Below are 25,792 nucleotides of genomic sequence, written 5' to 3'. Positions count from 1 at the left end.
ACACAACAATGCATGGTCTCTGTACAGACACAATCATTTTAAGGATAAATAATCAGGACGCAAATAAAATACCGAAATTCTGCAAAAGTTTCGGTTTGCCGATTCAAACAAGGTTCCTCAACTGCCACATGATACGTCCATGTTGCGGCTGTGGAAAAGTAGGTCATTACAGATGCCGCTGTGCTAACAAAAATAAAAAACAACAAGATTTAGAAGAGCTTGAGCTTGATTTAGAAATCGAACTAAACGAAGAACAAACAAACCAATAACAACATACGCGCAAGCAGCCAGCGCAAATCACACAAAGACACAAATCATACAACCAGAAATAATGCACTCGGGAGGAACAAGACTCAGTCTCGAAACCAGAGCAAGAAACTACTGACAAGCAAGAAGAAATAGAACCTGAAGAAACAACTCACCACAATAACAAACTCCACCAAACAGCAATATAGATGTCGATAACACCACCAATACAACACCCAAAACAACAAAAGGAAGAAGAAACTAAAGAAAATAGCAGGATGCCCGGAAACAATCGGAAATTCAGGATGGGACCAGTACGCCAACGTGACAATAACCCTAACAGCCAATGGATAAAACATTTTTACCAAATTTTACACCACTATAATATCATGAAAAACCAAGCAAGCGGATTCTGAGCAACTAAATGATTGAAACAGCAGGTCAAACTATTAGACAATTTTTTTTAAAACCAGCCCAACCAACACCAGGACTCGCACAGGAATGGGAAAGATTGAATAAAATGTGGGCTACAAAGGTCGCTGAGGCATTAACCAATCATTATAAAACCAGGATCTCCGAACTGATGATACCGATAGTAGGCCTTGGATTTGCAGATTTTACCCTCAAGAACCTATCCAACCAGGCACTAGGCTAGGCGAAACGAAACATTTGGAATAAACTGAGCCTGGATACAATACAGGAGTATCAACGGATTGTGAAGTCTTTTATAGGTGTTCCATCCAGACAACAAATCAACTCCACTAGGAATTCACAAACACCGCCCAAAGCAGCCACCAACAAAGGTGCCAGCAATGCACGGGACGTCAATCAATGGATTCCCAAGAGCCCTCGGGGAAAGATCCATCAGAAAAAAGTGACCCCGCAGAAAGCAGTATACAATCCGATTCAGCTTAATAATCGGTTCCAACCACTGCATGTTTTAGACACTCCCACACAGGACACTCACCAGTCAACATAAATCGGATTGAAGGCCAAAGGCACAGCTAGTAAACTCCAAAAAGCAACAACATCGAGAACCGAGCTCAAGTCCTACGAAACGAGCATTAGGAAGCATTTTTCAACAACACCGAACACGCCGAAGGGCGCCACATCGACAACAGCACGTCTTGTAAAACCATGGGTGGTCGCTATGAATGCTCGGACAACATCAAGGATTTCTTCTCCAAGGCGGGATAGGTCACCAAACCGACAATCACAGTCCCCAAGCCGCTCACCATCCCCATGCAGCTCACGCTACTTGTCGCCGTGCTGCCCGTTACAGACTTATGCCACCGTGGTCTATCACCACAGAAAATAACACGGTTTACTCGACACCATGGCGACAAAGCGGAATGGAAGCTACCGAGATTAACCCAATCAACTGTAATAATTGGAGATTCGATCGTATCAAGAATCAGAAATTAAACATGTAACAAACATCTTCAAATTGAATCGTACCCGGGAGCCAGAATAAGCCATTTTCATTTTTTTTTTAGAAATTACGAACACCAAGAGAAACCAAAAGAAATAATTATTAACGTAGGTATAAACGAATGGGATAACGACAACACCACCGTAGTGGCGCAAAAAAATAAAGGATTTAGTGACGATAGCTCGAGCAACATTCCCAGACTCGGGAGATTTTCCTAGCTCAAATCTCGGTTTCCAACACCATGGATGAAATGAAGCCCAATGTCAGGAAATTTAACGAAAATTTGATTCGACTCACGGGGGAAGGTGTGAGAATCGTAGATAGCAATATCAGGGGTGGTTGTTTTTTTTAGTCGGACGGGATTCGTTGGAGCCCCAGAACAGTCAACAGCATAGCAAATAAGTCGGTACAACAAATCAATCTGTACACATCGGGGTTTAGGCCAATCCAAAAGGGCACAGCCAGGACAAGGAAACACAATTAGGTAGCAATATAGTAAACGTAAGGTCTAGGAGACTGTCCGTTTCTGAGAGATCACTTTTAGAAAGGGGTTTAAAATTCATTCCAGCATCAAAATATATTAATCACTCCGCAATTACGCAACCGGTAAAAGAATTCACAAGAAAATTAATGATCACTAAATTCTTTCATTCCAAAAACACGATGACTAAGACCCCTTTTACAGATAAAAGCAATAAGTGCCCACCACCCTCAACCCTTACACCATCAATTTGAGAGATATAAGAATGCTTCTAAGATGAAAATGGGAAGAGAAAAACCTAAACTTCCGGCTAATGAGTTTGCGGCTATTGAAACACTTCGTAAAGACTCTGAAATTATTATCAAAAAGGCAGACAAAGATTCAGTAACGGTTGTCTTAGATAAAAAATAAGATTACATTTGGGAAATAGATCGACAACTTGCTAACTCAAAGCATTACAGGAAATTAGATCAACCTATTGATCATAATACAAGTAAACAAATAACTAAAATCATACATCATTTGGCAAACAACAAGCACATTAGTAAAAAACAAGTCCATTACCTGAAACCAGCTGATAACCTGAGGTCAAGGCATATTTATACTTTACCTAAAATTCACAAAAGCCCCGAATCATGGTCTATTCCATTTAAAATTCCATCAGGAAGACCAATAATATCTGATGTGGAGAGTGAATCATATCGTATTTCGGAATATATAGACTCATTCTTAGCACCATTAGCCGCTAAACACTCGTCCTGTCTCAGAGATACGGCGGATTTTTTGAAGAAAAAAATTAGACCTATTCAAATCCCTTCCACCCATCATCTAATTATTCAGAAGCCTTCCGAAGATTACAAACTCGAGAGTGGCAATACAAACGTTTTCACTTCACTGCAACAGTTTTGGGATAGTAACATTTAGCTTATACATATATCTAAAATGAGAACCAAGCTGTCCAGCAAGAGTGGCCTTTGGCATTCACTTAATTGAGAAAGCATAACAATATACATTTGAAATTGTGCTCAAATCTCCTCAATAGATTTAAACATTAAGTTGTAAGATTTATTCTTCATAATGTTTAAACAAATCATCTGTGTCCTAACTGTTAAATTCCTAAGATAAATATTACGCCAATCTCACAAGTATCTGACTGCATTTCACATTACAAGGAAAATATAGGTGTTGATCTAATTCATGATACCTGTTTTTAAAAGATTGCACCAACATAATATCTGGCTCCCCAGGTGTCCGAATGGTCTAAAGCACTTGCCTCGACTGTGCCATCTCACCTCTGTCCATGCTGGTTCAAGTCTTAGTCTCAAGTCGATAGAAAATTGGATAGAGGATCTGCTAATGAACTAGATAGCAGGATTGCTATGGCAACACAGAGGCCCCCCTGCGGGTCCGGGGTTGTAGAATTGGCCCGACGTGCCTCGCTACGTGTCGTAAAAGGCGACTAAGTAGAGGCAACCTGTTTGCCGTGGGTTGCGTCCCGTGTCGGGGAAGGAAAGGACAGTGGTAGTTGAGCAGATGCTTTCCATGCAATACACTACTTTGGCCTCTACTTCTCTTAGACGGGTGGTCGGGATGGGCCCGGTCCCAACAAATCGGCTGGTCACGCCAAGCCCTAGGAAGTCTTTATTTACTCTCACCTTTATCTTCCTCCTTGTATCTCTCGATACCGTTACCCCTATAGTCTATTCCTTTATCTTTCCCTTTCCGACGTGTTAGAAGACGTCCTAGAAGGCGGTGGCTTAACGGGTTAATCGGGAGGTAATTTTACCGACCATAGAAACTGGCGACTTCACGGGTCAATCAAAGGTAATTTTATCAACTGAGTATGGCATCTGTGTATCTCTGGCACTTGAAAAGTGTTCCCTTGTTGGGCTCCATGGTGGGCGGGTAGCATGGGTGCTGAATTTTATTTCAGCCAACATGGATATTTCTAAAAAAAATCAAAATAAACGATCCAAAACTCTATCCGACTCTGATGAAGAACCATGTAGTGTGGAGTCATTTCCACGCTTCATGTTCATACAGTCCAAAGATGCCACAAAACCGGTTTCCTCACTCTCCGTTTGTGATCGAGAAAACAATCACAGGATCGATTGGTACACCAAAGAGCGTCAACAAATGAAATCGGGTGGCCTTCCTGTGGAGTGTGAGCGACGAGGTCAGACAGAAAATATCAAGCAAATGAAAACTTTCTTCGATATTCCAGTGACCTCATTCGCTCACACCACACTCAATATATCCAAAGGCGTAATTCGTTGTCGCGACTTGGCTGGAGTCAGCGGCTCCGATATCATTGAAGGAATGAAACACAAAGGTGTCACTGCAGTACTTAGAATACGTATTAAACGTAACAACAACCTGCAGAACCCCAACACCATTGTACTCACCTTCAACAAGCCAACAGTACCGAAAGTGGTCAAAGTTGGCTTCTTGCAAGTGACGGTTGAGATATGCATTCCAAACCCCCTACGATACTACAGGTGTCAAAAATACGGCCATCTGAAAGACCGCTGCTCAAAATGCCAAATATGTGGCCGATACATAGACCATTTTCATCAGGAATCTGATTGTAGAGCAACTCCGCATTGTGTCAACTGTGGAAAGGAACATCACGCCAATTCCAAGGATTGTGATACTTGGAAACAGGAGAAGTTAATTCAGAGGGTAAAATACACAACTAATATTACCTATCCAGACGCCAGAAAACATCCACAGGCCATAACAACCCATCCTGGCCCATTTTTGTCCACTGTAGTGAAGAACAATCCTAAAACAACGAAGGACGCTCAAACACAAACAGAAACACCCGATTCAAGACCAAGCCCTAATACCCCCCCATTAACCAAGCACAGAAAAACATGGCATCTACACAAACTACTTTCAACAACACCCAACCACCGAAATCACCAAAAACACAAAAACAAATCTTATGGAAACAGGCAACAAAAGGGGTCACATGACCCCATCAAACTCTAGAACAGGTTTGGAGACGTTGAGAGCATGAATGCAGAAGAATTTCTCCATGCGCCCAAGAGAGCTCCAGACCTACAAACAAAAAATTCACCCCCATACTTCCTCCAGAGAAAAAAGCAAACAAATTCCCTCCGCGAAATGTCTAACATAGCTCCACAATCTTCAATTTAAATTTATAATGAAAAACACTATCATACAATGGAACTGCCGAGGACTTAAAGCAAATTACAATGATATTCTCCTCCTTTTAAACGAAAATGATCGTGCAGTACTATGCCTTCAGGAAACATTCTTGAAAGAAACGGATAGCATTAGACTTAAAAACTACAACTTGTTTAACACCTACTCGCAAAATGTTGATAGGGTCTTATGTGAAGTTTCTGTTGTTTTGAACAATAGAGCCCCTCATAGCGTCATCCCTATCAATACAAATATACAAGCCATTGCTGTAAGCGTCACTCTACATCGAGTGATTAACCCTTTTCAATATTTTACTTCAGTTTTAATTGACATTGCAGAAGAATCCATTCCCAAGTCCTCACCAAACAGTAAAAGAACCTCAAAACCGTGGTTCACAAAAGAATTTAAAGAGGCCATTAGACAATGCCGAGAAGCACTGAAAAATTTTAATAATCGTCCAACGCCCGAAAATTTAACTAAGTACCGTATTGTTCGGGCCAAAGTCCGCCGCATGATTAAAGAAAGTAAAAGAGCATCATTGAAAATATATGTTTCATATCTAAATTCTCGTTCCTCTATAAAGAAAATCTGAGACTATCCGCAGAATAAATGGAAAGGGAAAATACAATTCCTTTCGACATCTCAAACTAAACAACAAGAATATAAATTCCAAGCATGACACAGTTATTATACTTGCTGATAGCGTCTCAAAAAATTCCTCATCCTGTAATTATTTGATACCTTTAGAAGATTAAAAACTCAAAAAGAAAAGACACGGTTGAAATTCACATCGAATAACACAGAAAGCTATAATCAACCGTTTACACTGTTTGAACTGATGGAATCTCTGAATAAGGCCCACGATACATCCACTGGGCCTAACGAAATACATTACCAGTTTTTGAAACACCTCCCAGAACCTTCATTAACAGTACTTCTGGAATTTGTATTATATTTACAGCAATGTTTTAGGTGTAAATAAAACTTAACATATAAAATGATCAAACTCTTCAATAATTTATGGATTACTGGTAATGTACCAAAAATGTGGAAAGAGGCAACAGTAATACGAGTTCCCAAACCCGGTAAAAATAACGCAGATCCTAACAGCTATCGACCAATTGCACTCACAAGCTGTGTGTGCAAAACAATGGAATGAATGATTAATTCTCGGCTTGTATGGCACCTGGAAACTAATAATTTAATATCTCCTTTCCAAAGTGGCTTTCGCTATGGACGTAGCAACAAGGATCACCTGGTCAGACTGGAAACATTCGCGACGCATTGATCAAGAAGGAACGTTTAGTAGCGGTTTTCTTTCATTTAGAAAAGGCATATGACACTACATGGAAGTACTGGATACAAATGACCTGCACGATCTGGGTCTAAAAGGTCTTCTGCCCTGTTTCATATCAAACTTTCTCTCACGACAAAGAATTCAAGGTACGATTGGGCTCAACCCTCTCAGATCTGCATTAGTAAGAGATGTGTGTCCCAGGGCAGTATTTTGTCTGTGACGCTTTTAAACACAAAAATCAATAGCATCACGAAGTGTTTGGCTCCTGGTGTGGATTGCTCGTTATACGCTGACAATTATCTAATATGTTATCGATCAAAGCACATGCATACGATTAAGAGACAACTGCAGGAAAATATAAACAAGATTCAAAATTGGGTTAGTACCGACGGTTTCAAAATTCTCGGAATCTAAAACGGTATGTATGAATTTCTGTCACGTCCGAAGACATCATGATGAACCTAAACTCACGCTGGTTTTAACACCTGTTCCAGTTGTTGAGGAAACATTTGTACCTTCTTTAGAGAGATATCAGGCTCAAAACGGCTCTGTCTCCCAGTTAGTAAGTGACATGTGATCACTTTATGTAAAAGGCGTTGTAAATTAGACAGAAGCCAAGAAAACAACCGCAGTAGGAAGAACATTGGATCAATCTGGTCCAGACAAAAAGAGAATAACAAGGAGATGATGAAGGCCAAAATAATTGGATTGGAAGTACACGCCACTGTAGAATCTCTTGTAAAGTTCAGAAAACAGCATATATTCGAAATGTCAACGAAGTTTACATTCTTTATTTATTATTTTAACCTACCAATTCTACAAGCCGTGTAACGTCCCTGTGACCTATTCTGCATTCCTATCTGTCTGGCGCGACACAAGTCCCACCATAATATTCTGGTGACTATATGGCTGAATAGGAAGAGAGAAATATGTAGCTTTCATTTCATTAATCAACATATTGTTACCTCTGAATATAACGAAAATGATTCGAAGCGAGTAAGAAAAAACAAATGCAGAAATTGAAAGTGGAAAAAGCTAATTTTTAAAGAAAACATTATCCCACGTTCTCCACTCTAGTTATTTAAAAAAGATCTTGTATGTCACTGATATTGTTAAAATAGCCATTAAATTTATTTATTTTGGTACATGATTAAGAAGTGTAGTTTACGTCATCAAGTAAACATTATGGACTTTTTTATTAGATGTGCACCTCTCGAAATAATGCTAGCTTAGACATCAAAGGTAAAGTGGAGAAAAAAGATCATACAACCTTTTAGTCTGCCTTTTATATATTTTATAATTAATTTAATTTTGCTTCGGACGCTGATATTGTCTATTTCGAAAAAAGCCCATCATCCCTGTATTATTACATTAGGGTACTTTAGATACGCTCAGGCCATTTGTTCGGACATATGAGAGATGCCATTTTGATGGCAATAGAACATAGTTTTAATTATTACTATATATAAAGAACTTTCTGTCACAGCATTTGAAATACTGCTTGATTAGTCGTTTCTATTGTTCCACGATTTTCGGCGTGCTAGCAAAGTATGGCTACAAAGCACAACTGAAAAGGTTAGATGATAACCTGAACAATCAATACATGTTATTATCAAACAGCGGTAAAGGTACACTAGCAAAAGACGATATGGTGAAAACATAAGAGGGTTCCCGATTGATGTAAATGTTCTTTGTAAAAAAAAACACTAACATATCAAAAATTTATTTAGGATCATTAACAGTAAGAATGTTTGTTCATAATATTCAAAAGAAATAGGATTGCACACAGTTTAAATCTTTAATAAATGGTAACTTCCTTCATGAAATTTAAAATTCAAGACATATTCACCGTTTCAAAAAGTCGTTCATGTCGTTATTATTGTAGTAACGATCGCGGTTAGGATGGAGGACGAAAGAAGCATTGATAAAATAAAGTGTTCATTACGGCAAAGCACTCCGGTAGTCATTCACACTTTAATATGTAGGGCCAGGCTATGTCAATATGACCAATTTTAATTCTTGCAATGACTACCTCCGGTTCTGTAGAAAGGAAGCCAATTGCCTAGGGTTGGTTTGATGAATTATTTATTTTCATTTCACGAAGACCACCACATACAAAATAAAGATGTTTTTGACAATAGGTTTTCAATCAGTGTGGCATTTTAAAGTCAGATGGATGTACAGATACAGCTACTTTATTTAGCAGAGCAGTTTGCTTTTCATTACTTTTAATAACGACATGGTTGGGTAACCAACAGTATGCAGTCATACAGGCTTGGTTCGAAGGGTTGGGTCTTACATTGAGGGCATATTGTAAAGAAGTTTTTATCTACGATGTCATACATGTGGCTATATTGATTCAGCAAAAAGATTTTCAAATAGTGAGTCGTATTGCTTGATGGTGATGTAACTCAAGCAACTATAAGTACGAATGTTTGGCTGAACAATATACAACATAACCGTGTCTCAAGTTGGAGTGAATACAGGTTATATATAGATCAAGAGCGACGTTCCCATCAGTACTCCATACAATGTGCGCTACTACTGCTTTGAATATCCAGAGCTTTCAATTTCCAATTCTTTAAGAGTGGAATAAAAGTGAGTTTTCTGTCAAGGACAATACCTAAAACTTTGTTTCCTCAATAACTTTTAAAGATATTCCTTCTAGCTCGAATTTCGGATCATCATGATGTCTTCTTTGCTGAGAGATGTATTTGCGTACTGATTGAGATTTGGAGAACTTTAAACAGTCAAAAGTGGCCCAATTTTGAATCTTTTTCATGTTTTCGTCCAACTTTCTGTCAACTGAATGCATGTGTGTCGATCTATAACATATTAAGGAATCATCAACATATCGGGATCAATCTAAAGCCGACAGTAAACTCCTGTTAATGCTATTAAGTTTGATGTTGACAATCGTTGCATATAACATATTGCCCTGGGGCACGCCCGTGTCAGAGAGGATGGAGCCCACTTGTATCTTGATTTCTCAGTTTGAACCAAATTTGATATAAAGGCTGGGAGACGGCCTTTTCGACCCAGATCGTACAGGCCATTCCTCATTATGTACTTCTATGTTCTTGTACAGGCCTTCTCTAAATCTAGGATACATTTCTTGATAACATCGCCTCAAAAGAGTTTCAAATCTAACCAAAATAGCATTAGTACTACGGCCATATCGGAAGACACTTTGGAAGTTATCGTTTTACGCACACAGCTTTCCAAGCCCGTAGGGCGGTAGTTGATAAAATCTGTGCTACCCTTGCCTACTTTGGGAACAGGCATTACTGTAGCCTCTTTCCACATATTTTGCATATTACCATTGTTCCATGAATAATTTAAAATTTCCAAAAGAGAGATTAATGATGGTTGCGTTAGGTGTTTCAAGAACTGGTAATATATTTTTTCAGGCTAAGTGGATGCATCATGGGTCATGCTTAAATCTGCCATAAGAACCATAAGGTAAAAACGATTGGTTATAGCTTTCTAAATTGATGTGAATGTTAAACCTATCTGCTCTTTTTGACTTTTTAGGTGTCAAAAATCTGCTGACTAATTATACGATGATGAATAGTAAGAAAACCTATCTGCAAGTACATTTGCTATATCATGGTGGTAGTTGATATTTTCTGTTGTTGATTTTAAATAACCGAAAAATTTGTTCCTTACCTTAGTGGGTTTTTTTTGCGGATCGCGTCCCATTTTTATGGGATCTTTATTCCGGACTATGCGGTACCTACTTGAAATTTTGAGCGTCGTACGATTTATAAATTGTCTGAGTACTTCTAAGCGTTGCCTATTGGTTTATTTTCAGTCCTTAATGAACCGTGGTCTATGGGTTCTGTTAGAGTTAGGAGAGGATTTGGAAATGGACCCTTCTGCAATCTCGAATTTTGGTGTTTTCGGATTATTAAAATTTGTCTTTGTGGCAAATAATCTGGGATATTTAAATCTCTGTTTGCATTGGGAAAACTGTGTACGTGCATCATTGGTTATCTCAGAGCTGGGCTGGTCTCTAGTACATTTGAGAAGGTTGGGCCATCTTTCTGGCCTCTGGAAAAAGAATGTTTATGGTGTTTTATTTGGAAATAACACAAAATGATTGAAACCATCAACTGTTTTTTTTTTACAAAAGGAACCCTATGTAAATGGATCTCTCTATTGTCTGCTATAAGGACGTAATTTATATAGTTGTGCACAATTGCGTGCGTTTCTCTCTTTTATGTAGGTGGGAACCACAACCGAATGAAAGTCTATATTTTATCAGCACTAGGGACGGCAGCTTAAGCAATAAAACTTCACTAGATATGAAAAATGGGTACGAGTATTTATTTCAATTGCAGCTAAATACTTTTTTTGATATTTCATTGAGTCAAAACTCGGTCATGAAACTCGTAAATACAGCTTCGGACCATACCCTTCAGTCTTCGACCCCTTATTACAATGAAGCTTCTTTCTACAATGACTTATGATGGACGTTGGGGGGTTCCGAATTTTGGTAGAAAGGAATTGACAATGCAGTGGGATAGTTTTGTTTGTAAACGACTGTGTTATCTTGTGGAATTTTAGCCTAAAAATGGAACCTACTCAATCTTCCAGTTAGATATGTTCGCTAAAAATACCTTCAGAAAAGGAATTTCTATAAAGTTATATTGTAAAACTGAAGTAGAATACGGATAGATGAAAGATTCGAAGGAAACGATGTACATGTCCTGCAAGTGCGTATACGGATTTTCGCAGATTGTAATGAAATTTGCAATTACCCGTGCGGTGATGAAATTAAATGCTGAAGGATAAAAAAGACTTGCTCGTAAATGAAAGTGCGCTAATCTTCTAACAGTGTAGACGATGATCTCTCAGCGCATTCCCATGGGTTTAATTACAATTTCAAGATTAGCGTAGACCCTAAATTACCTGGGCATTATATAACGGCAGATCAGGTTCTACGTTTATCGTACTTAGGTACGATCAGTGCACTTTTAACGAGATCTTCCTATCTCCAGATCAACGTGACATATGGGTTTATACCAATGAAATGAAATACAGGGGGAAATTTTGAAATTATGATAATGATAAATTTGTTACGATGATTCTGATGGTAGGATTTATCAATTTCTATGTTAAAGAATAATAAAAAATGAATAAATCCTCGGCCCGATAATGAAATATATAAAAATGATTAACAGACACTACAAATGCGTTGTTTTGCTTGTTTCGTTTATATACCTTCAAAACTTTCAACAAAAAGGTTTTAGTCTTCAAACAACGAAAGCCAAAACGAACTCTACGTATCACGTTCTTCTCTACTTTTATTGTATATCTTACAATTAATATCCTTTACAGTAACGTATTAATGACAAATATGAAATAAACAGTCTAAAATAAGCGATATGGTTTTAAGCGAAAGAGAACTGAACAGTACATAGGAATAAAGTTGTATTTGACCTCACTTGGTAACTTTGTTAATTATCTATATATTTATGTTAACATAAATATCAACCGATAAACATAAAAACATTGGCTTAAAAGCAAATGTAGATACTCTGGTACAAATATTTAATCAAATACAGTACTATTGGTTGCCAATTAGAGATATGATGAACCTATAGCTAGTTGAGAAAGCTGTTTTCGGAATCCTCATTTGGGTCGAAGAAAAAGGAGGAGACTGTGGAAAATTGTAAAACTTTAATGTATTAATTTTAACAGATGAGCAACGGTATGATGAAGTGACGAGATGCATTTAACAATGACATCTTGTCAGAAAAAGGTTGGATACAATTCAATATTTTGCGTAATACTTTTTCTATCGTGGACTTTATTATATAAAGCTACGTATCAAATCTGTATTAATATTGTTAGTATTAAAAATACATATCGATGATTATTGTATTTCTCGAGGACTTGGAAATTCAAATAACTCCTATGAAAGACTGTGTAAGCAAAATTAAAAAATAGGACTCATGACATGATTTATTTATACTTGCTTATCTTTCTTTGTGACAGTTTTTATGTTCTGCTATACCGATAAACTTCAGCAAATCAAACAGTATTGGCTTTCATTACATTAGTTATCAGCGAAAACTATGTTGTAACAAGCAAGGGTCACCACTGCCCAGCGATTCAAACAACATTTCGTGAGCATAGTTTGCGGTCGATAGTTTTTCTGCTTCCATGGACCGCGAGACAATAGTGCGCAAACACGACACATAAACTTTAATCATGTAATGGCCACATATTCACGATTCGTTCATACTTGCATAGTTTTTCATGTTTCACATTTGTACGACCCGTCAGTATGCCTGTTCAATCCGTGCATCGGTAGTACATGAACAAAACAACAAAATCACCCCCACACTGAATACAAAAAAACTGCTTTTAGAAAACATGACTAAATAAATACCTTTATATTCAAATATCTGCGAAGACATTATGCTAAGAAAATCTGGTGATACATTTTACAAAACTACTCCATCCTACCATATGATCTCGTGAATAATTTACACATGACGTTTACTCATAAAAACTGATTAATTAATCGGTTTGAAAAAGTATATTCGCATGAAGGACTCTCCATAAACAAGAAAGGCTAACTAAAATCTAACAAAGCTGTAAACAGAGACGTAAATAGGAAATACCCAGCGTTTATTACGATAATTTTGGAGATAATTTTACAAGTTTAATTATTACTGTCTAATATGTTTATCATTTGATAATTTATGTAGCTGAATGGCCATACAAATAAAAATGTATTCATATTGCATGGAGGTAGTCATCTTCATCTGACTGAAGACGATGAACTTCCTCCAGGTTCTGTTGAATCTCATTTTGGTATATATGACACGGTCTTGATCCCAAGCTAAGGCTTCCTGAAGTATCAGTCTGGTCGATAACTGTTCCGAGACCCCCGGTGTTATCTGCTCCTATTGTCCAGTAGTTAGTATTCGGATCAATATTGATAGGAAGCATATCAAACTCGTTGCAAATTCCAATGTCCGCATCTGGTAGACCATGCTCCCCACGGGTGCTCATGCTGTTATTTAGCCTGCAATACGAATACAAATATGGTATTTTAAAATGTGCGTCAAACTAAAAACGAAAGAAAACTTATAACGGGAGAAATTCGTAAAGACCATGCACCTTCTCCTATTGTAGAGAAAAATGAATTGTAAATGTTGGTTTAAGATTTATTTTGTAACAATCAAGTTAACATTAAGTTCCTTTTCTCGTTCGGTATTGTGTTCGAGATTTTCACATGTTCATTTCTAAGCATGTATAAGTGATGATAACGGAGCAAAATCTGGAATAGAACTAGTTTTAAGAATTTGCGCAACAGAATGGGAAAATATATTAATATATCCAAATACAGACGATTGGGCAGTTCCGGTAGTGATCATTTTCTATGTTAAGTTTTATTTACACCTAAAACATTGTTGTAAATATAAGACAAGTTCAGTTAAATTTTGACACCAATCCAATTTATTTTTCCAATATATATATATATACGGACAGTGTGACTGACCATTGAAAACAGGGTCCTTGCACTGTGACGACAATGTGGATTTAACATTGTGCTGCTCTCGGATATTGGGACTCTAACATAGGAATTGTAACGTGAGTGGGTCTATTGAGGGACAAAAAGTATTGGGCCTGTTTTGGGACAATCGGAAAATACATTACAGGGAAGGTGACGTCACAGGAATGGAGATGGGTAACAATGTAGCAAGGGGCTGACCTCAATAGGACTAAAGATCGGGAAAAAATCTTAGAACGTTCAGGAGGGACAGAGACAGAGATAACACATACAACAGACATCATACAAATACTAATAACTAAAAACTAATTTTGAACAGAGACAGAAAGAAGAAATGGAGAATTTTTTACAACAGCAGAAAGAAGCAGAACAAGCTTTTCGCTTTCATCAGCATCAGAATAAGAAACAAGAAGGAAACGACACGAAGAAGCAGCAGAGAAGAGACATGGTCTAGGAGAGGTGGAGAACATTGAAAGCCAAACGGTAACGGTACTCTTAGACATTTTAGCAGAGTTAAGGAGTCTGAAGCAAATGTGTCAGACTACTTTATTACGACCTAAGAGTAAAATACCTTCCCGAGCTAAACAACCCAGCCCTGTTACTACGCCTGCGATAGCACCCCTAGTGATTTCTACCAAATCATCATTGACAGGAGTCAGTCCAGAAGTAGGCCTTGGCCGTGGCAAAGGCTTAAAGCAGTTAAAGCATATTACGTCCCGTTCCTGATTTTGTTTTTTAGACAAGCAAATATCCAACGGTCCTTTTCAGGGCTACCCACTTCAATCGAAAAGAGACAGAATTTCAACTGCCAGAATCAATTAAAACTCAAAAACCCTTTTTAGCCCATGATGTAGGTGTACGAGTGCGTGAGTGTAGGTCCATATTCTAAAAATCAAAACCAAGAGACACGTTTTCCGTCTCGTCTATTCCGGTACAAATTTTACAATCCAATTCACAACAAAACACAACACTTTAAAAAGTTTATAAACATATTCTGTGTCTTTGTTCACTTTCTCTGTTGTATGAATTTCTTCACTTTCACAGGTTGATTCTCCGCTTCGTCCTCACTTTCTCCTCTTTTTTTCTCTCTTTTCTGCTTCTGTACGTGTCTGAAACTTACTTTGGGGAGGGTACCTCTTCGTCCTGTTCAGAACCCCTCTCATCCTCTTGCTCCTGTTGTTTCTTAGGGAATTCTGAAGACCAATGTCCTTTCTCTTGACAATGATAACACGTATCTTGAATATTTTCTCTTCTGACACCTGTCTTGCCTTTGTGACGGTCTGGACCCTATCTAGTCTAATGCCATTTCTTCTTACATGTATAGCAAGTATCTTTACTTTTTTCTCGAAAGGAGGGGGATTAGTCCGTCGGCTTGTCTGAAGAAAATTTTATTAGTCAAAGCTCTGATTAGAAGTTCGATCTGTGTGGGCTCTTCCATCGTTCTGCTCGGTTTGAGAGTGAAATGAATATTGGAAGGGAAGACACACCCTTTATGTATAAGATGGTTTGACATGGATATAAAGTCACCCATGGCGTTCAAAATGTAGTCACGTGACCTTTTGCAGTCTAGATGAAACGATCGCATCATGTCACGGAGAAAGGAAAAGAAAGTAGGGGCACAAATTCACGCCAGTGATTTTGAAGACATGAGTGTACCAGAATCCAGACCCAGAGAATCTACACGCAACCAAATTTGACCTCCATTAGTAAACCCTGAAAAGTACTACCACATTCGGGAGAGGGAATAGCTCTCTTCTAGAAAATTTAGAACGATGGCATACCCGTACGCGGTGAAATTTAAAGATTTCAAGCCCGACGTATCGTTGGAGATAGCAGATGGCTTTATCTCTGTCGTGTGGGATCCTTTGTTAATCACACTGAAATGACAATATCAAGCCAAGTAAGACGATCGTTTGAGACTTTCCATTCATCACGACAGTTTAAAGTCCTCCGTTTAGATCGGGTTTATTAACACCTTCCAATCTCATCGAAAAGATTCAAAACGTGCAACAATCCAACGACAAATTTCACATCACCGATGGAAAAGCGACACTGTTTATGACCCACATGTCTCTTTCACAAGGGACCGGAAACAAAAAGGTGTTATTGGTCGACAAACTTCGTAGCACCAAAACGAGTCTCGACGGAATTAACAACTCTCAATACAAAATGTGTTTAACCAGGGCCATCGTGGTGGGACGAACTTTTGCCAACAAGAACGACACGGTAGAATGAAAACAAACCTGGAAGAACATTCGAAATTCCGACCAAGCCAAACTACGAAGAGAAGCAGAACTCCTGGTACAGCAAACGGGGCTATCCAAAGACACACCTTGTAGTATTCCTGAAATGCAGAAATTACAAGATGTCCTAGTTCCACGCTAGACATTGAAAGTGAAAACTCAAGAAGTGCGCGGACCTCTATCGATTCGAGGCAAACATTTCAAAGACGAAAAATACATTCATGTCTATTATCACGATGAACATTTTGATGCCATCACCAGTATCGCCTCATTCCTGGTATACAGCTATTATTGTGAGAAATGTGAATATGGCTATAACAATAGAGAGCAACACGAACATTGTGGATCGAAATGTTCAGAATGTTTGGCCCCTCAACCCTGTATGGACGAAAGACAAAAAACGAGTGCATTGCCAAGCTTGCCAGCGCACGTTTCTCAGCCCTACCTGTTACCAACAACATTTGTAGAATGCAATGTTCACAGCAGAAAAGTGCCTGTCAACTCATGGGATTGTGCCCTACCTGTGGACAATGCATACGTATAAATAATTCCAAGACACACGTATGTTCAGGAAAAAAACGATGTCACATTTGTCACCAAATCGTGGACTTAGATCAAGAATGCCATATTCAAAAATACCATTCAAAATAAGAGGAGGAAAATGATCAGAAAAAGGCAATTTCATTTTTTTCGATTTCGAATGCATGCAAGAGACTATCATTCACATTCCTATTTCCTGCTTTGCTCAACGAGCGTGCGAGACTTGTATCTACGAGCCTATCTTTAGGCATTGCCATCATTGCAGCAATATTCCTGTAGGGCGTGAAAACATCTTTCGGGGAACAAACAAGCTAGCCGATTTCGCCTAATGGCTCTCATACCCCATCGAGGAAACGTGGAGCCAAGAGGACATCGAACGTTACGGCGACTGTCATCGTCATGCCAAGGTGATGGCTCACAATTTCTCGGGATAAGACGGACAGTTTCTTTTGAGATTCTATACGGAACAAGGCACCGAAAGTCCTGAAGTGACCTTGAACGGAACCAAAGTCATTTCCATGTAAGCGGGACAAGTATAGTGTAAAGATTCGATGAGCTACTTGGCCATGCCTTTGAGTCGAATGCCTAAAACGTTTGGAATTTCAGAAATGACTAAAGGCTACTATCCGCCTTTTGCAATACCGAAGCCATTCAACATGCCGTTCTACCCCATTTGCCTTAGGCTCACGACTACGACCCCAAAAACATGCGTACCGAACAACCAGAAGCTTTCTGCGCTAGGTACCAGGCTCACGCCTCGGCCCCTTTGACTTTCAGGAAGAGATGTTAAATTATTGTCATTCCAACCTGGACATTTTACGGCGTTGCTGTGAAAAATTTCCAGAACTGTTCCTGAAACAAGAGGTATCGATCCTTTGAAAGAAGCCTGCACCATTGCCAAAGCGTGTTCCTTAGTGTACCGCCAATGATTCATGCCAGACATCACCCTGGCTGTCTTCAACCCTCAAACGATCAGCTTTGTGAAGCGTCAATACTCGGTCAAAGCCCTACCCTGGCTACATTACTTGTGTGACAAGGAAGACAAACGGATCCAAAATTTCCGCAACGGAGGAGGCGAAAATACCATCGGAACTTATTTAGTGGATGGTTGTGACTTAGAAAACCTCAAGATCGTGTACGAGTTTAACAGTTCCTTATTTCACGGATGTCCCCTCTGATAACCTGAACGTGACACTAAAAATCAGTTTTTACAACGGACCATGCAAGACTTGCTCCAGGCCACTTGTCACTGGCGCTTGAAGTTAGAACAGCAAGGATACCAAGTGGTGGAAATATGGAAACACGAGTACGATCACATTTGAAAACCGATCCCGAGTTTAAACGCATCGTGGAAAGTTACAAGTTGGTGGACCCACCGAACCTTCGCATTAATTTGTACCAAATCGACGAGGAGAAAGGAGAAGAAATCAAATACTTGGACGTGTGTTCGCTGTATCCGTACGTGTGCAAATATTGTCGCTTTCCAGCAGGATACCCTCAATTGCTGACGGAACTCATCGACCTGGACAACATTCGACAATAAAAACGTTTTATCAAGTGCAAAGCCTTGTACCATTCCGTTTTACCTCACCATTGCCAAGCAAAACTGATGTTCCCCTAGTGCCGTACTTGTGCCGAAACGTGTAACCAAGACAAACCATGCCATCACACCCAGGAAGAACGCTCCTGGACGGGAACATGGGTTAGCGTGTAATTGTTCAAAGCTCTCAAAATTGGATACCAACTGTTAGAAGTGTACGAAATTTACCACATTCCCAAGACATAATAGTACCACAAGGGTGACGAGATTCAGAAAGGCATTTTCAAATTAAAAAAGAAATAGTGGGAGCAAGAAGGAATCACTTTAGACCACATCAATCAAACAAAGACATGCTAAATTGCTTGTGGGGCAAAATGGCACAACGACCGTGTTTCCCCAAGACAGAATATTTGACAGAACGTTCCCGGTTCTTCCAGATGATTCACGACAAAACCAAATGCATGAAACACGTGGACGTCAATCGTGAGGACTTGACCTTAGTCAATTACGAAGAATAACTGGACTTTGTAGAAGCTGACGAATTTGGAAATGTAATCATTACGGCTGATCTGACAACTCATGCTCTCTTAAAATTGTACGAAGCTTTATAATTGTTAGGAGATCGCGTCCTATACTTTGACACAATTACAGTTGCATCTACATCAATCTCCAGGGTCAACGTCACCCTGACGAAAGAGCCTGGACAAAGTAACACCCTGACGAAAAGATTCTAATTTTTGCTAGTGGCGGTCCTAAACATTACGGCTACAAATACCGGAACAAACAAGGAGAAGTGCACACCGAGTGTAAAGTGAAAGGATTGACTCTCAGTTATCACACCAGTCGAGTGGTAAACTTTGGCGTATTGAATAAGTCTGGACGGGATGGGCATTCTAGAGTGACCACCTACGAACCGCATAAGATTGTACATTTACCCACACACTAAATCGTCAGTAGACCTTTGTAAAAACTTTATCAAATCGTGTACCTCAAGCGAGTGCGACTTCCCAAACACATCACTTTGCCATATGGACACGTCGATATTGGTTATCATATAAAAAGATAACATCCAAGATTGATAGTTCATTGTAACTACCAACGGGAAGAGAGAAGGATGAATCCTTTTAAACAGAAATCGTTCATGTTTGGTGATTCTGAAGTGGAGTGCGATACAGTGCATTACTATGAGAGTGATAACGTACGTTGTGACCACTGCGATGCAGTACCACATGATGGGAACTTTGCTATAACTACTACTACTACTGCCACTGCACCTACCATGGAAAGTGATGATGTGCAAAGCTGACGGATGCAAAAGCGATGCCACTCGTTATTGTGGACTCTCTACTGGTTTTCATTGTCAATGTCAACCTTCACGGGAGACCATGCGGCTACCACCCTACGGATGTTATCCAAAACTGAGCAAACTCTTATCTATTTCACCCTCTCCTCATAGAAACGAACCTGTGCAAGACGAACATTCGTTCCCTGTGCGTTTACCTGAATACTGCGACTTTGAAAGTCGTTTTCAAACGTTCACAGGAAAATGGCCTAAGTATCTATGAGAACCTACCCCCGAAGAATTAGCAGAACTGATTTTTTCTACTCGGGCGGAGAAGATAAGGTCAAGTGCTTCAGTTGCGGTGTGTCACTTCACCAGTGGGAGCAGAAAGATTCGTTTTAAATGGAACATGATCACTGGTGTCCGAATTGTTGCTAACTACCTTTAGTATGACCCTAGTCGTTGAAGTGGTATACCATATCGTTTAAGAAACCAGCTTGGCTAGGAGTCAAACGTTGGACAACACTGATGAAAGTATTTAAACCCCATTTGAAAAATGATATTCAATGATTACCGAATTGGACCGAGCTGTCCCAGCTACAACACAAATTTTAGTCATTGATTGATCGCAACGATTTGTCCGAAACAGAAAAATTGCAAATGTACGGTCAACTCTTGCAACAACTTCAACTCTTTCACCAGAAAGCTTTAGCCGAAAAAGCTCTACCCAGTGTGAAAGATTTTAAGGCTTTGATGAAAAGTCCATAACCATCAAAACCACCACCACCATCGCTGTCAAGACAGACTCAGCCCCACGAATGCCTGAGGACGAAGAGGTACGAAAAGTCTTCCAAATACGGTCAGAAGCTTCCATTCCTAGTAAGATTGCTGAGTCTTTGTTGACCCCTTCCTCCACTCCCCAACGAGAGGAACTGAAAGCTTGGGTTACAAAGATGATTTACACTCCTCCTTTGACAGAACTGAAAAATAAAGAACAGAAACCAGAAGTGAAACAAAAAGAAGACCAAAGCCATCCCGTTATAACCACCACTACCTCCGACTTCTCCTCCCGTGGCCAATCGGACACGTAAAGTCGTTTCCAAACCACCCTTTCGCCCCATCAAAAGTAACATTAGCGAGGAGTGGGCGAATTATTGAAAAACTCAACAGTGAATTGGGAGTACGATTGGAGTCGTTGCTATATCTGTTGTGCCAGGCCTGGAAGATGTCACCATTAGCCAGGTGCATTTAGAGTTCTAAAAAAAGCCCTTTCCAGGGATACCCAAATCTCTAGACATGAGACAATATTCAAGTTTCCAAATGGTGTGAATATGGAGTAAGGTGATTATAAAAATCAATCCGTTACTGATGTGATTGTATGTGTGTGTGTGTGTGTGTGTGTGAGCTCGCGTACGTTTGTGTGGATAGTAGAGTGTAAGGGATATTTCCTTCACGTCCGTGCTGACATATAAAGTGAAATCGTTCATCGTTCGCGCCATTCAACAGTAAATAAATGAAGATAGCTATAGAGTTATTTAAAAAGTTAAAAGACGGTTGGTAATTCATGGTGGATGCCACCTATGTTGTGGAAAGGCTTGAGAGGAATGAAGATATCCAGTTACCAATGACTTTGTGAGAAGTCGAGTGACAAGCTGGAAAGTAGCCAGGGATCTGGTACAAAGCATGATAGAAGAGGAAGTAGAAAAGTTACGAGACTTCATTCAACCAACATATGTGAGTTGGAACCTTGACGGAGGCCCTTGATAATGTAAAGAAAGTGAGGTGTTTTATAGAAGACACATTGCATTTGACGGAGTGGCCATTTGTGAAATTATGTTTGGGGGAACTAAAAAAAAGAAGAAGAAATAATGAGGTAAGTGTTGGAAGAAGAAGTGAAGAAGATACAAGATAGATGGGCTAACGAAAGAAAGGACAAAGAAAACAGAAGGAAAAAAGAGGACTTTCACAGACTAAATCAAACTGGATGAAGCTGCAGGTGAAATTTAGATCAATGGGCCATCCCGACTGGATCCAGAGAAGAAAAAAAAGAGAAGAAAGAAAGGAATTATTGACAAAGTGATGGAATGGTGGAAGAACTGGAGCAAAGAGAAGAAGAAGAAGCAGAACCAAAGGTCATGTTCAGGGCCGTTCATATGCCTCGAAAAGATTTGCTTTTATGCCTAATTTATTTTGGTCTGTTGTATAGTTGCTAGTATTTGAATATTGTCTGTTGTATGTGTTATCTCTATCTCTGTCCTGCCCAAACGTTCTAGGTTTTTTTCCTCTCTTTAGTCCTATTGAGGTCAACCCCGTGCTACATTGTTACCCATCTCGAGTCATGTGACGTCACCTTCCCTGTAATGTATTTTTCCATTGTCACTGGAATGGCACAATACTTTTTGTCCTTCTAAAGACCCGGTCATGTTAAAATTCCTATGTTAAGTTACCATTATCCCTTGACAGCCCCACAAGAAAGTTTAAGCACCTAGTGCGTCATTATATATATATATATATATATATATATATATATATATATATATATATATATATATATATATATATATATATATATATATAATGACGTATATGGGGCTTAAACTATGTCAGAAAACAAGGTAAAAGACAACAGCAATACCAAATGGGCAAAATGTAAATTTATTTCGTCATAATTTAAAATTAAAAGTGAACAATAATTTAAAAAGCACTCACACTACAAAATTGTATGAATTCAAAGAATAATTTAGGATGTAATAATTACACGAAATTGGTCAGCTCAATATTATCAGAAAAAAGCTGTAAATGAATTTACTCTAACTCAAGATATTTTCAAAGAAACCAAACAACAGTATTATGTTAATAAGATACTAATATTAATATTATTCCGGAAACGATACAAACGTATTCCGAATTATGGTTCTAATATGCTTATCTGCTATAACCACTGAAGAAACACTATTCTATTAATACAAAGGTTTATATAAAGACAATCCAGTGAAAGGTGAATGTCAATTAACTCCCTGAATGTTTCACCTAATTCAACGAAATTGTTAAATATCCAAGTCTTTCAATAATTTCACAACATTGCAGCAAGATGTCTGTTCAGAATAAAAAGATATCCTCAGAAATTTCAACGAACAAGTTATAAATACATCAAATTTCTTCTCACCACTCTTACAGAACTAGAATATAACTGAAGAATGAGAACGCATTTAAGTTATTTTTGCCTCCTGAAATATCTTGGTCGTCAGTAATAGTTTTTTCTTCTTCATTTTTGAGCCAATGAACGCTATGATATCTCTACGGGACAAATGAACTCCAAGGAATTCGTCATGTTGGCATGACCTCTGTTCAAATAATGCATGGCGTACTTGACCAAAATAATTGATCTTAAGAACGTGGCAATCAATCGTGATGTAAATTTTACACCGTATTGTGAAGGGTAGGATGCAGTACTTACCGATTTCGTGTCTTATATACACATACTCCACAGATCAAACACGTGATAACTACAGCTACGCCTAACAGGATACTTGTCAGAATCAGCATCGATGTTGTATCTGCAACATTGATACTTCCGAGATACAAACAATGTGCGTCCTACTACATGCGTTTTTAAATGCTGTGAATACAATGTTTACTTTCTCATGTTTTATTCAAAAACAAGATAAACTCTACTATGTAAGTAAAAGGCCTATCCGTAGTTATTAGCATTGTAAGAAACCGTGTTTTGTATCAAGAGTCAATGGCTCAAAGATTATTATTGACGTTAATTGGTGCTGTATCGATATTATCAACGTTTATATAACAACTGGTACGGTCTAGAAAATATATGTGTAAGTATTTATATCAGAAGGATACGGAAACCTAAGATACTTCCTGTGAAATGCCAGCCACATTTTCTCTCCATTCTTCGTATCCACCATCTTCAATAGTACGCTGGATCCTTTTTAGGGACAATTTTTTATCTTATTTAGCACGTTGTCTAAGTTTGCGCTAATTGCAGTCTCAGTGTTAACTTCTTCTGAAGGTGCTTTCCTCCTTAGCACAATTGTTCCACACTACGCCTGCATACTCGAGAAATGTGGTTTTTTAAATGCAAAATATACCCATTGCATAAATAATTATGCCAGACTACATTTTGTATGTTCGCTAACGTGTAATATATTTTTAAGTTATCAAGGCGTTTGTGGGAAAACTAAAATTGTTTAAGAACCTTAATCATAATATTACTATAAGGTCTCTTCTCCAGGTTGCATTTCTATCAATTTTATCCAGCAATCTTTTTGAACAACATTATGTTCTGTTATGTGGGTAATCTTACATCCAGTCGAGCGCGTTGCCTAATATACCACCTTTGTACAATTTAAAGAAAAGGCCTGCAATCCATACTCCATGAAAGCATTACATGAATTTCCAAAATTGTTCAGACTTCTTTGCTTTTCGTTACAAACACGACCGGGTGTATCATAGCGATGTGCAATGCATTATGCCAGAAGAATTGTCAACAGGCTAACTTTAGGACAGCCTTGAACGTCCATTTAAATGTTCCATAATGTTTCCACGCTTCTAGAATACTTTTTGACGTATGAACGATTTCTTCCATTCTATGTTGTTGGTTCTAAAAAAGCTGATTCATAAATCGACTAACATTTGCAGTTTGAAAACAAAAACATCATTCCCCGTAAATTGTGGCTCTTAATTTGGCAAATTATTGCTGATGGACGAAGTATAATTTAAAATATCTTCAAAGAATATTGCATTATAAGCTGAATATAAACTTGTGTATTAACCCACATCAAAAAGGTGCTTTATTCTTTCCTGCTATGGCATTGCATTTGCCCCAAGCTCTAATGTTACCAATGCCAATTCTCAATGGCAGCTTTAAATGTAATCTATATATCAACGTCTTTTCTACCATATTTGATTGTAGCGTTTCCTTTTTCCTTTTCCTCTTGTTTTTAAATCTCGAAATAAGTATACGTGCAACTTAACTTTCTCTTAATGGTACAGTATGATACAACCAGATTTGATCCCAAATATAATACATTACCACTGTTTGCCTACATTGATGTGTTCATATTAAACTTGTGAAATCAAGTTAATGTAGCATCATCAAGCTGTTATGTATCATGTGTAGTGATTTCAATTTTTTTTTGTGATCGCTTTTTCTCTTCATAATTTGATCGGTCTAGTAGTGATTTCGTTTGTAAAAAAATACCCTCTTGACTGAGTGGCGCAGCAATTATTTAAATCTTGACACATTCATTTTCGTACTCTTCGAAAATAGTATCAACGAGGCCGGCTTGTGAAGCTGTTCTTAGAGTTGTATAAAATCTAACTGATCCGAAATATGTGTGTGTGTTTGTGCGTGGTCGGAGCGATAAATAAGTCTAATAAATATACGAATAGTAATTACATGAATACATACACTCTTATCTATCTATCTATCTATCTATCTATCTATCTATCTATCTATCTATCTATCTATCTATCTCTCTCTCTCTCTCTCTCTCTCTCTTTATATATATATATATATAGAGGTAGATAGATAGATAGATAGAAATAGAGGAAGAGGTCGGTAGATATATAGATACCTGACATAGGAGGTTCCTCGTGTGGTACCTTCGTAACATCTTTTATATTATTAATGGAATCATTGTGGTCTACAAATAAAACAAATACTGCTTTCATTGTAAATGACATTATATATATATATATATATATATATATATATATATATATATATATATATATATATATACTATTATTTAAGGTGGGTCGTGGGCAATTTTGTCGTCCTCGGACTGGTATCGTGGGCAGATGAAAGCTTCGTGGGCAGATGGAAATCTGCCCATGAAGCACGTCGTCCTTTTCTGCACTCTTGCCACAAATATAAATAAAATAAATGCATATTTACGCTGCTGAATGTTAAATATTCGATAAATATTCATCTGCAAAATAAATAATTGCCTTTTTACCTATTTATTTCCATTTTTTCATTAATGAATTGAATTGAATAGCACAACTTG

The 25,792-nt window shown here is 38.3% G+C and overlaps 1 protein-coding gene across 1 annotated transcript in view; it reads right to left on the bottom strand.

Annotated features, from left to right (window-relative positions):
* Positions 1-12,356: 12,356 nt before the first annotated feature.
* Positions 12,357-25,792, bottom strand: part of LOC149778569 (uncharacterized) — an 81,706-nt gene continuing 68,270 nt past the window's right edge. Inside the window, exons 3-5 of the mRNA XM_089938504.1 lie at positions 25,358-25,426; positions 23,221-23,320; positions 12,357-13,669 (exon numbers count right to left, since the gene is read on the bottom strand). Of these exons, the coding sequence (XP_089794630.1) occupies positions 13,378-13,669; positions 23,221-23,320; positions 25,358-25,426 (461 nt within the window). The 3' untranslated portion in view covers positions 12,357-13,377. The remainder of the gene's footprint in view (positions 13,670-23,220; positions 23,321-25,357; positions 25,427-25,792) is intronic.

The sequence above is a fragment of the Sinohyriopsis cumingii genome, chromosome 17 (genome assembly GCF_028554795.1).
Source record: "Sinohyriopsis cumingii isolate HCF-2022 chromosome 17, ASM2855479v2, whole genome shotgun sequence".
In the NCBI taxonomy this organism is placed as follows: domain Eukaryota; kingdom Metazoa; phylum Mollusca; class Bivalvia; order Unionida; family Unionidae; genus Sinohyriopsis; species Sinohyriopsis cumingii.
This window is presented reverse-complemented; position numbering and strand designations above follow the sequence as displayed.